General features: G+C 43.6%; 1 protein-coding gene across 7 annotated transcripts in view; it reads left to right on the forward strand.

Annotated features, from left to right (window-relative positions):
• Positions 1-13,063, forward strand: part of LOC135211118 (cytosolic 5'-nucleotidase 3-like) — a 250,829-nt gene that overhangs the window by 70,309 nt on the left and 167,457 nt on the right. For 5 of the 7 annotated variants that reach the window (XM_064244229.1, XM_064244228.1, XM_064244227.1 and 2 more), the window contains exon 4: positions 11,989-12,058. The exons of the other annotated variants lie outside the window; for them this stretch is intronic. In XM_064244229.1, the coding sequence (XP_064100299.1) occupies positions 11,989-12,058 (70 nt within the window). The remainder of the gene's footprint in view (positions 1-11,988; positions 12,059-13,063) is intronic. 7 annotated transcript variants of the gene reach the window in all.

Genomic DNA, 13,063 nt, shown 5'->3' on the forward strand with positions numbered 1-13,063 from the left:
TGTAAAACTTTATGTAACAGCTAATTTAAAATGGTGCAAACATTACCACAATCGCACGTATGATTTTTTGGGAAGAGTTACCGCGCGGACGTAAAGAAAATGTATGTTTTTCATAAATTTCACCAAATCGAAAAATATGTGCTAGAGACTTCCAATTTGTTGCAAAATGAAGGTAAATGCTTGAATATTACTAGAATATAGGCGTTTAGCTTACAATTGCGTTTTTCGACCATTTCGGTAGTCAGTCAAAGTTGACCGAAGGTTGAAAAATTTGTCACATCATTTTTTATATGAAAATATTTCAAAACAATTGATAAAAGCTACAACTATGGGTTGTTTTTAATTGTATTGTGCATGAAATTGCGCACATTTCCATATATAAAACTTTATGTAACGGCTAATTTTAAAATGGTGGAAACATTACCACAATCGCATGTATGATTTTTTTCGGAAGAGTTACCGCACGGACGTAAGGAAAAAGTTTTTTCATAAATTCACCATAAATCAAAATATTGTGCTAGAGACTTTCAATTAATTGCAAAATTAAGGTAAATGATTGAATATTACTAAAATAAAAGAGTTTTAGCTTACAATTGCGTTTTTTTTACCATTTCGGTAGAGTCAAAGTTGACCGAAGGTTGAAATTTTGGCACTTATCGTTATTTATATAAAAATATCTCAAAACTGATAAAAGCTACAATTATGAGTATTTGTTGTTGTATTCTACATAAAAAATGCACACTTGTTCGACACGGCATACAAACCTTCGGTCCTTTTACAATAGGAAGGTACTAGCGGCAGCTGGATAGGTCGTAAGCTTTCGAACAAGGGGTTCGGTAGTTAACTGCTTGTCCGACAGGCGCGCGCTGCGCGACTGGTAGGTAAACAAATCACTTTTGCTTTGGCGGCCTGCTGGCGTGTGGACGTGTATCATCGCTCTCTGCCCGCTTTATCGTCGTTGCTTTCGCATGGTTGTGTTTTTCTTTTTCTATTTATCTAGTGAAACTGAATTGTAAGTACAATCATTTCATATTTATTTCCATTGAATTCAATTGTGAATTAAAGGATCTTGGTTTCACCACGCCCTCCGATTACCTGAGTGCCGGGACTGAAGGGCGTAAGTGCGGGAATTCATTTTCCCAGAAAATGACCTCGTATTGTGTATGCTCGGTGCCGAGGGCTTGATGAGCGCTCGCTCCGAGCGTATATTTTGGTTGGAAATGTGTAGATGAAAATCGTAAGTAAGTGCTCTTTTCATTTATATTTTTTTTTACCTGTATGCTCGTTGCCGAGCGAATCGCTCGGCACGGAAACTTTTATTCTGTATGAAGTGGAATCGCAAGTACAGTATTCTTTTCATTTTCATATATTTTATTTTGATTGTAGCAATACTCATTTTGGATCAGTTTCCGAGCTTACCCGGAAATTGATCTTTTCCCCTTTTTATTTGAATGAAGTGAAATCGCAAGTGCAGTTCTTTTCATTTTCATATTTTATTGAGATTGCATGTTTACTGGGATCAATGTTTTCCGCTATTTACCGGGAATTGATCCTTCCCCTTTTTATTTGTATGAAGTGAAATCGCAAGCGCAGTATTCTTTTTCATTTTCATATATATATTGATTGCATCAATTCATTATGGATCAAGGTTTCCATAAACCTTGATCCATAAAGGTAAGGAATGGATCCTTTTACCCTTGCGCTCGGTACCGAGGGCGCAAATGCGCTCGATCCGATCCTTATTCATTGTGAAGTGAATCGTAATGCAAGATTCTTTTTCATTTTATTCTTTTATTATGATTGCATCAATATTATTTGGTTCAAGTTCCGCTCAGTCAGGGAATTGATCCTTATGCCCTTGCATTCGGGCCGATGGCACGATTGCTCTCGGGCTCTTATATTATTGTTGGGTACATGGGTGCTGTGCGGGGGTGGGGAACGAGAACCCCCCCCCCGCTCAGCTCCCACAGATGGCCCTTCCCCTTGGGGGGGGGGAGGTTATCGGCGTTCTTCTCCTCGCCCGATCCGTCGAGCGCGGGGGAGGGCGCTCGGTGCCCGATGTACAATTGTATTCGGGGTCTTCCACTCGTTCGGAGAGGGCTCACCCCCCCGCGCGAGGGGACTTCCCCCCACTAATCGCTACTACTGTTATTTCCGCAGGTGCTACTGCCACGAGGGTGGACCTTGGTGAGGTATGGGCGTCCTTCCATTTGCAGGGCGTGCTAGTGTCCAGGGGCTGCGGTTCTATGTCTGGGCCTACTGCGGTCACCCATGGAGTGGTGACCACGCTCCAGGTGACGACGTCCCTCCTCACCTGGTGTAATCACCTCACGTGGTAACAGTCTTGCCTACAGCCGCTGTGAAGTGCCGTTCGCCGTACCGAGAGGGGGGCGTGCCGCCCCGCCGCTCGTGGTTGCCGCGCTGCAGTGACCACACTTCCGCTGCCCTAGAGCCTCCGCCCCCTGGACCTGCCGCCGGTAGGTACCAGGATGTTGCTGGCTGCTGCCTCCACTTCTGTGTTTCCCCGGGTGCTGCCGTGCCGTACTGCCGATTCTGGGCTGACTGTCCATGCAGTTGCTGCGCTGGCTGTCCCTGCCGTTGCTGCGCGGCTGTCCCTGCCGTTGCTGCGTCTGGCGGTCCTACCGATGCTGTGCTGGCTGTGCCTGCTGTTCCTGAGATGCCCATACCTGCTGATGTCGTCCCTGTTCGTGGTGGTACTACCCCAGACTTTGATCTGTCTGTACAGGTGTGTCGGGGCCCTGTAGCTTCGGCTACAGCAGCCCCGGCTCCGCCCTGGATAGCAGATCTTACGTCTGTCCTGAGGAAGCTGACGAAGAAGAGGAGGAAGGTGTCGTCGTCGTCGTCTTCATCTTCTTCATCGTCGTCGGCTGCCGCCTCTTCCCCTTCGACTTCTAAGGCTTCACAGCCGAGGAAGAAGAAGGTTGCCTCCTCCCTCCTAAGAAGTCTCCCTCGGGAGCTTCTCGGACCCGTCTCACCTAGGTGGGACGGGAGGGTTCCTTCCGCTGGTCCTCCTGCTCCTTCGGGAGCGGGGCCCGTTCTCTCTCTCCCGCAAGGAAGAAGACTACGGGGACCAGAGGGGTACCGGCTAACACCGTACTTCCTCGCTTGGTGTCAGTGGTTCTGCCACTGCATCAGGGTCCGTCTCGGCCTCTCGGTTCGCGGGGAGGTACCGAGTGTACGGGTCGCCTACCAGCGACCGTGCAGCCAGGAACCAGACCTCTGAGTCCGCTCAGCTCAGGTTCACGGCACGGGGCGGAAGACTGGTGACAGCCGCTCACGCGACTCTCACCAGACCAGCTATCACTCTCGCGGCGAACAGCTGGCTACACCCGGGGACGTGACGGTCCACGACCGGCACGGGCTGAGGCTGGGAAGAGGTCCTCCCGTTCGCCGGTGCCAGCCACGCTGGAACCAGCGACGTGACGTGCCGTGAGGACAAGCACCGGTCTCACTGTGACAGTGGAGCCTGCAGGTCGCCTGACCGTCGCTATCACAGAGAGCGATCGGGTATGGCAACCAGCACCAAGCTCTTCTGACACTCGAGATCGGGGCCGCTGTGCTCAGTCCAGCCGTTCTCCACAGCGAGACGGTTCGACCAGGCGGGCCTGCAGCTCGATCGCCACCACCGGGTTTGACGATCGCCTGCAGCCCTCCAAGCCTGCTGGTTCTGCCAGCGAGCAACGAGGGGAGCATCAGGTCTGCCTCTCCCGTACCTTCAACCTCCTCGGGTTACACCGGGAGGAGCGAGGTATTGAGGAGTGATCGTGAGGGTGCACCCCTCACGATCCCACCACGACGCCCTACGTGCCAGGCACGGTTCTTGGACCGGCCAGGACGTATGCGCAACAAGTGGAGGTGGGAAGACCGAGGAGGGCTGTCGCTGTTCCCCCTTCTTAGGAGGAAGGTTCTCGGAATATGCTCTTGTTCGAAGGGCTAACGGTCCCACTCTGCAAGATGCTGTGACTTCCGAGATCCAGAGGAACTTTGCCGAGGTTATGGCGCTGATTGTCGTCAGCACAAACGACCTCGGGGAAGGATCGCCGCTCCCACCAGCAGAGCCACGTCTCGGCTCGAGTCGTTTTTGGGGTCCCGAGAGGGAACCCAAATCGACGGTGGGTCTGCCGCGATCGGAGCTTGCCGACTGTGTTGAACCAGGTAGTCTCTCGTCTCCGGACAAGAATGCTCTCTCAGTTCTGGGCCGGTCGAACAAGCTACTTCACCTCCTCTACTGCGACAGAGGCGTTTTCTACGTGTCTTCGGACACCGTATTTGAATACCCCTTCGGTCCTCCTGAGAGGTTTCGACCTCGACGAGGACTGGAATGAGTCGGAGGACGGTATCGGCTCTCTGTCAGGTGTCGATCAGCCCCACCCCCCAGACGACGTTCACAGTGGCGGCAGATCCTTACCTACAGTATGAGTTCGTAACCCTCCTCGGGAAAAGGGAAAACGTTTTTCTCCCTGACGATACGTTTTTCCCAGGCTCTGAGAGGCCATCGCCATAAGGCGATGGCTGCTCCTTTTCTTCTCCAACTGCTAGTTCCGCTGGGAAGGCGAGCCAGTATCCATTCCTCCCCCATTCCCTCTCTCCTTACGGCTACGAGGGAAACGGGGAGGGATCCTACAGAGATTTCTCTGTAAGATCCCACGTTAGGGGCTGCGCTACTGGGGGGACCTTCGGGTCCTACCTGACGTAACGCCCCGGTCGTTGAGGAGGGATCCTGCCCCTTTCTCGATTTCTACGGGAATCGAGAGACCACCAGCCGTATCGTTTGACGAATTCGGTGGGGGTTTCGCAGAGTGCTTAGAATTCTACGGAATTTCTAGCGCACTCAGAGTGTTCGAGTTTTTTACGATCTCCAAACACTTAGGCGAGACCACGGTCCAAAGTGAGCGAGAATCCCCGATAATTGTTACGATAATCGGGAAACCTCGCTTATGCTCGAATTCCTGTAATTTCTAGCATTTGGAAGAAGACTGCTGCTGAAAGAAGAGTATCTCACAGTAGGCGATTAACCTGGAATAGAGAAGAACGGACGGGAACTTCCAGTTTGGCTTGAACTATCGTCTTCGGTATTCTGTTCACCATTGAAGCTTTCCTTTGGGAAAGACTTCTCCTTCACTCTCTTGACTAGAGAACGAAGGCGGTCGATCTCCAATCCTTATTCTCATTCCTCGAGGGGAAAAGAATTTAGGATGGAGGTCGTTGTACAGAACCTACAAATATACTACGTATATTACCCTCGCGACATGATTCTTGTAACAGTTGAATTGTCCGGGGGGTATGGCGCATACCGTAGTTAACTCTACGGTTTGTGACCGAGACGAATTGTATCTTAATTGAACTGCAACTCGGGGTTGCCTGCAACCTCCCAGCAGTTATCAGTTTCGATTTTAGATACTTGGTATTGTCATGACAACACCAAATCAGCTTTGTAATTTACCGAAATCCGTTCGTTTAAACAATTTATAATTGGCTCGCGGTATTCTTTATGGCTCGATGGTTCTAGCCGAACGCATTCTTCGTGGAATAATGGATAACTGGCAACTCAGGATGACGAGTCACTGAGAGCTACTGCGTATTGAAACTGCCTGATAGCGGCTCAGTATCAGCTAGGTCTCGGAGATGCACGGTCGGTTACGTCTCTCTCTCCCCTGGTTTGATTGACTACCGAAACCGTATCTCTGCCCAACAATCATGGACTTAGGTCTCTGATTAACGGGGATTCTCGCAATAATGAAGGACCATCTACTGCTGTGACGCTCGATTTCATCGCCTTCGACATTGCGAGAATTTTCAACAGAGATATCTCTTGGACTCTTTCATCTTTCTGTTTACCGCACGGTAACAGAAGTCTGTACTAGTCAACCGCTGCATCGCACCGCGATAATGCGAATGATTTTTGCAGACATCTGAGTTTGTCTTCAAAATATCTCGTATTCGTAGGTGTGCAATTATTCATTGCTCGCCCCGAATTAACAGATATGTCAGAAGACATCGCCTACTCTCCGACCTGACAGCTCTACTTCCAAATGTTCAGCCCATGAGAAGCAGTTCTTCAGGCAGTATTTCCCTGTCTTCTTATACTGAAAAGCGCTCCGCTTTATTGCAACTACGATCCTCACCGGACAGCAATGAATAGCGGTTAGCGTTCTCAGTGTTTGTAGCACAGGTTCAGAATCTTGAGAATCCTTCTCTCGGTTCAGCTGCGAGACGTAGGTTGCATTTTCTGTACACCTTCGTCTTCAACGACACATAGTGTTGTTTCTCCTTAGCCGAGAATCAACTATACTATGAGATATCTTGCCATCAAGGACCTCGGTCTCTAGAAGGCAATTGACTTTCGCCTGTTGGGCACATGCCTTAAGAGAGTCATCACCTTGCTTCTGGCATCGGTGACGAACAAATTATTTGTTTAGTCTCTTGGCAGAACCCTTTTAAGGCGAAGGTCACGTGACTTGCTCGGGTGCTTGGACAACTTGGCCTCCCTACCGAACGCATTGTGTCAGTCGGCAGCTGTCAAGAGCGCCCAAGTCTGTTCGAACTTCGCTGTGGACTTAGTTCGGTTGTTCCATAACAATCTTTTCTTCGTCCTAACGGCTTGTCACAGTACCCATACCAATCGACACCCACCATTGAGTGTCGGTGTCCCTATCCACTACCGAGAAGAACAAACCTTCGCTGCAGACGGATAGACCAGTATGGGTACAGGACATCACCGAAGTCGAGAAGAGGGTTAGGTCATACGACCATTCCCTTCTTTTCCTCTGAGGTAATTGCATGACTTTTCCTGCGAAGTCAAGCATCCAGGGGATGGGGATTCGTGACGCTCGATTTTGTACCGAATTGTAGCGAAGACTCTGAACCCTTCGGTTCTACGATCGGTTAGACTCCTTCACAATCCCCTCCCTAATGGACTTCACCGCCTTCGATGCGAAGGAGATGCTGCTTTGTCCTGTGAAAGCGCGACCGCGCTTTCTGAAGAAACTCGACATCCCAGGATGAGTGTTGAAGACTCTTCGTCAGCACCAAGATGACCTAGAAGTACACTCCCTCGAGTTACACAAGAACTTCTCCATGGCGCAGGTACTGAAGGCAGGGGTCTGGTACAACCAGACCACCGGCACCTCCTTCTACCTTTGGATATTGCCCACAGGTCCTTGGATCGTTTTCCTTAGGACCCGTGGTGGCTGCTCAACACGTTGTCTAGCTAACCCAGACCCTAGCAGCTGAACAGCATCGAGTCCTGGTGTGACTGTAATATAGATAAGTGAATGAGAGAGTGACTGGCTTCTCTTCCTATTTTTTTTCTCCCCCTTACCTGTGGGTAGAGGGATACGGTCATCACCTTGCTGGATAAGGACGAGATGCCGGTGAGCTACTCGACAGAGCCCCATCCTATCCCTTTCACTAGGGATGGGAGCGAATATCCACCACTTCCTCCTACAAGGGGGGGAAGTGGATGCCAACAAGAGACAAACCATAACTTTATGTTGCCTCTTGCAAATAGGAACTTGTTCTTGTTTGCTGGTACGAAGAGATCGCTGGCCTCTCTCTTAGTACTTGGTCCAGAGGTCTGACCATTGATCCTGCGGTGCACACCCCGATCAATCGGACAGAGGCTTGGATCCCTCCCTCGCTCTTACGACCAGGGAGGCATTCCAAGGTTGGGCGAACACCAGTCTGTTCACAAAAGACTCAGATTCCTCCCACCAAGAAGTGAGTCTTCTTATTGTAAAAGGACCGAAGGTTTGTATGCCGTGTCGGAACAAATGACAATTTGTCCAAAATTGCATTTTTCCTAACTATACAAACCTGAGGTCCTTTTACACATAGCCCCACCTCATGCCACCCTCACTCTGCTTCCCAGTTTTTGCTTGGGCCAAAAGCAAAAGTGATTTGTTTTACCTACCAGTCGCGCGCGCGCGCCTGTCGGGACAAGCAGTTAACTACCTAACCCCTTGTTCGAAAGCTTACGACCTATCCAGCTGCCGCTAGTACCTTCCTATTGTAAAAGGACCTCAGGTTTGTATAGTTAGGAAAAATGCAATTTTGGACAAATTGTCATATTTCCATATATAATACTCCATGTAACGGCTAATTTAAAATGGTACAAAAATTATGTCAAAGTGACGAAATAATTTCCGAGATGTGTCACAGATACTTTTTAGTGCGACAAGAAAGAAATTTGCGCTTGCGCGCCTGCGTAGCGATTGTAAACAAAACAACACCTCGATCCGTGAACTCCCAGCATCCCCCAAGGCGCATGATTAAAAAGTTTTAGGCTGGTAGGCCTATAAGTATTTTTCCTCGAATTTAAAAAAAAAAATTTTTGATTCGACGTATGGTACGTCCATTCGGCATACGGGAGACATTTTGACTCAACGTTTAATACGTCCATTTGGCGTTTAAGGGTTAATATAAGCCAATTCTGGAGGTTCAATACATTCTGATTTTGGTAATTCAGTACAAATAAATAAATAAGATAAAAATTGGACACAAAACAAGAATGAGCTTCTCTCCGACATCATAATTGAGTGATGTTTGGCTGCTGATGGCTACTTATAATTACAAATGTAACGAATATACATCTTTTCCACAAAACTTTTAAAAAGTTATACATTACTTCACTGTATCCAATAATGTTGTATGTATTCTATATTTTATTTATAAGATAATAACATAGCCATCAACGTTTTGGTTTGGAAATCAGCTGATGGCAAATATGAGTTTATTTCGCAGTATTTACCTCATTTCTGTGCAGATTTTCTTGCTTCTAGTTAGCATAAACGAATATCTAGATACTTTACTTAGATGAGACAAGGTCATTTTTCATCATACAATGAATTTAAGACGAAATATGACTTGGATTTAGTCACATTGTGAACTAAATTATTTTTTCGTTGACAGGTTGCATTGGGAGCATGTTTATTGCATAGAAAAGAAAACCTGATTCCATTCACTATTTTCACTTGCTTTCATCGTAATACATGCTTACATAAAAATATATCGGTCCTATTCTACGTAACGTCATTTATAACGTAACTACTGTAATTGTTTACCATTGTACGATGATTGAAATACAAGCAAATTTGGTTGTACTTAGCAAAAAAGAACGGAGTTCCCAAAGTCCAGGAAAGTAACCCCCCTTATTTACTGTTATTTCTTATGGGAAAAATATGTTTAGATAATGCGTTTTTAATTAATGCGAGCTCTCCAGGAATGTAATCTTTGTGTTAATTGAGAGGTAACTGTACGAAAATACATTGCGCACGGTTTCTCGTATGATACCACTTCGAGAGAGGCAAGTGTCTCAATAAGGCTTCTCTGAAAATGCAATATCATTAATTGCCCACCTCTAGCTGCCCCTCTCATATATTCTGGTTGGAGGAAAGACTGGCATATTGCGGGGTAGTACGAGCTTTGTCGTTGACCAAACATCCACCCTGTATATGCATGAGTTGCCAGATGCCACAGATCCCTTGTTTTACAATCTTTGATTTTTACTGGTTTCCAGCAAGCGCTAGGTTATCCTATTGTTAAGGCCTCAGGTTTGTTAGCTATGAAAAATACAAATTGATTAAAAAAAAATTTCTTTATGACTCCACGTGCTAATGGCAGTACTTATCAGGAAGGATCCTAATAATCGTATGAATGGCTCAAGTTTCTTTTAAGAGACGTAGAGTTTGCTTAGCTGAGCAGATGTTCTTTTGGCTGCACTTACCCAAAATCATTCTCCCAATTGGGGCTCACATCTTACATAGTGGGTTGTCTAGTGTGTATAATTCTAACTAGAACTAAAACATTCTATGTACACCTGGTGGAGAACAGGTGAATTAGATAGTCTGTTTGGATGAGCCAAGCATTCTTTTTTTTTCTTTTGAGAGCCGATAGTATCTATGATACAAAGATTTAAAATAATAGTAGGTAAGTATTCAGATGATAAATTTTGCTTTAAGACCTCAGGTTTGTTAGCTATGAAAAATACTAATTGATAAAAAACATTATCATTTTTATTTTACAATTGTATTAGACTAGGTTGTGCTGTGGATTATTTTTTCCCAGTTCCAAGTAATTTGTTCTTGGGATACTTTATTATTTAGTATTCTTCCAACTGAAACTCCTTGGTTTATGTCTGTAGATGATATCTGAATGTAGGTTTCCATACAATATGTCAACTTGATCAGCTTTGTACATCAATTTCACATGTCAATGGAAATCATAATACAAAATGGCAAATTATATGTATTAGTACTTGTTTGATAATTAATTTAAGCAAGAGAGAGCACTTTGTTTGATTACAAATCAACACACCAATGTTACTAGTAGGCTAAAATATTGGTACTGTACAGTTAAAGCTAGAAAATAATTGGATTATTAAGATTACTCATGAGGTGCTTATGCCGAGCTTTTTTGGTAATCATGTAGGGTTGTTTATTGGTAATACATAAATATACAGTTATAAAAACTTGAACAACATTATTAATTGGAACCTTTACTAATACTGTATACCCTTCCCACTTGATAGTTTTGAGTAAAGCTGAAACTGATTAGACACTGAGAAAGTGATATCATACCTTGACTTTGAGGCTTGGTTCTCGTATGCATTAAATTTTAAGTTCTTATGTAGGTTCTATATGTTCAGTTTTTCCTTTAAAACAGGGAATTATGTTGTAGGTAGGGTATATTTCAAACAGAAAATTGGTTTGTGCTTTTAAGGTTTTATTGCATTGATTTAGTTATATATATAAAGTTAATCTCAGTCAGTGGTGTAGTTCCAGTAAAGTCACCAGCATATATCCCATAACGAAATAAAAATTATGGCGACTGACTTCACAGATGCCTCTGTCTAGACCAGTGCAAATGTTAGGTAGAGCTACTCTGTTAGGTCTGTTACATAAGTAAAACCCCCTTAGAAAAGAATGCCGAGTGAACTTAGAAAAGATTGCCAAGTGAATTAGTACCAACATAAAGATTGGATGTAAATGACTATTGTATTGATGATGACTTTTTTAGTTTTTTTTTGGGTATTAGAAGAGTAATAATCCTACAGACACATTATAATGCATAAGCAAAAAATAATTAAACCTCAGATAAATATAATTTTACATTTGGTAAATAAACAGCCAATAACTGAATACATACTGTATGAGTGTCATAACCTCAGAACGACGTAAGCCGAGTCCAACGTAACCCACAGACTGCCTGTATATGTTAAAGATGTTACTAGGTTAAGTAGAGGATGTAGTTTGTGTTACATTATTTTGTAATATAGTTAGAAATTTGTGATGTTCCCAAGTGTTGACTCTTTATGTTCAAAGTTTTCCTTTAGAAGTAGAGTTTTTAACAGCTGCTTGTAGGATTATAGGACCCAAAGTAGTAAAGTAACACTGCCCCCGAGTAGTTTGGAACAAGCCTTGTTAATAGATCTACTAAATAAACAACTGGGTGTTGCAATTTTTAATCATGCAGAACTTTATATGCTATGAAATATGTAATGGTTTTGTCAGAGCTTTGTTATTTTTCAAAGGAGCTTTTCTTTGTTTTATTTTTCTTATGTTTGTATACCCCAGATAATTGCAGCATTGCTTGGGTGTTTCAGTTTAGCTATTTTTTACTTATCTCACATCCAGAGTTTTAATACTAATTGCTTTCATTACTTTTAGAGGTATTAATGATTCAAGTTTCATGTTTCAGTTAGTGTGTAGGATTTATTAAATTTAATATTTATGTGTGATGCTTTGCAAGATAAAGAATTTTTATGGTTGAATGATGGATTCTAAGAATTCTAATATAGTGTAGTACAGTATTTGTATATGACATGTTTTATTTATTTATTAAGAAATATATTTGATAACTTTTTTTGCATTTTGGACTATGCCTCATGTTCCAGCAATGCTTTATTATTTTTTTAAACAATGCTATAAGATGATTGGATTTTATGTCTGAGAAGTAGTTTGCCCTCAGCTTGTGGTGGATTTTGACTTCACTTTGACTCGGGTCCATGTCAACAGTCAGCGGTGTCACTGTTCCTGGGGTAAGTGGTACTTAGTAGGGAGTGCACCTTGCACCCTTAAACTAGTCTGTTTGCTTTAGTATCTTACTTGTTTTGTCTTGGATGTAGCATAGATGTTGAAATTTGTCTTGTGTACTAACCTTGGCTGATCAACAAATTTAAGGAACTGGTAATTTCCACTGCTAAGAAAGTTTTAGGAAATGTAAAAGACTGTCCTGTTGCCATTGCAAGACTACTTGAATACTTTTAGGCATTTTTTATCATATATGTTATGTAGATTTCTTCTGAATGTCTAGTGGAATAATAATAGCTATGTTGTTTGCCTTTTGAGGTTACAAAGTGCTTTGGGAAAGCTTGTGTTATTCTACACAGTGGAAAGTAAAATTATTTTACTAATAAAATTAAATGGTTCTGGTTGGCCTTACCCTGAAACTGTGACTGCAACTTTTAATACTTTGATGGTTTTGTAGTTGAATTTCAGTTATATTTACTGTTTCCTTCTTGCTTGTTTTTGGGAAAATTTACATATTTTGTGAATTCCACAAAGCTTTTACTGTGAGGAATAGGTGAAGTATGTGTTGGTTTGTAGATTTTGCAATTTTGGACTTAAAAAGTAATGAAGTTAACAGAACAGGGCTTAAATGCAGAATTTGCATTTTGCATAATGGCTTTCAGCTGAATATAGGTTTTCATATTAATGACATTACTGTAGTTTTTAACGAATAAGCATTTTGTAGATTTTGACAGTTTTCAAACTCAGTGGGACAAGTACATATAAGTAAATACATAATGATATATGGGATAACCACTGTATAGGGAACCAAAGAGAAACTTTGACTGTCCAATAACAAACCAAGACACCAGGGTTTGTATTACTCCCAACCCCTCCTTGCCAAGGAGTGGAGCATATGCTACCAAATAGCGGGTAAGATACTTGTATATTGCACAACCACACTATCAGTATAACTACCTTACTCACCTGTATCAGACCAGTCCAGCGAATGATGTGTCTATTCCTTAAACCGC

This window comes from Macrobrachium nipponense, chromosome 4, assembly GCF_015104395.2.
Source record: "Macrobrachium nipponense isolate FS-2020 chromosome 4, ASM1510439v2, whole genome shotgun sequence".
NCBI lineage: Eukaryota > Metazoa > Arthropoda > Malacostraca > Decapoda > Palaemonidae > Macrobrachium > Macrobrachium nipponense.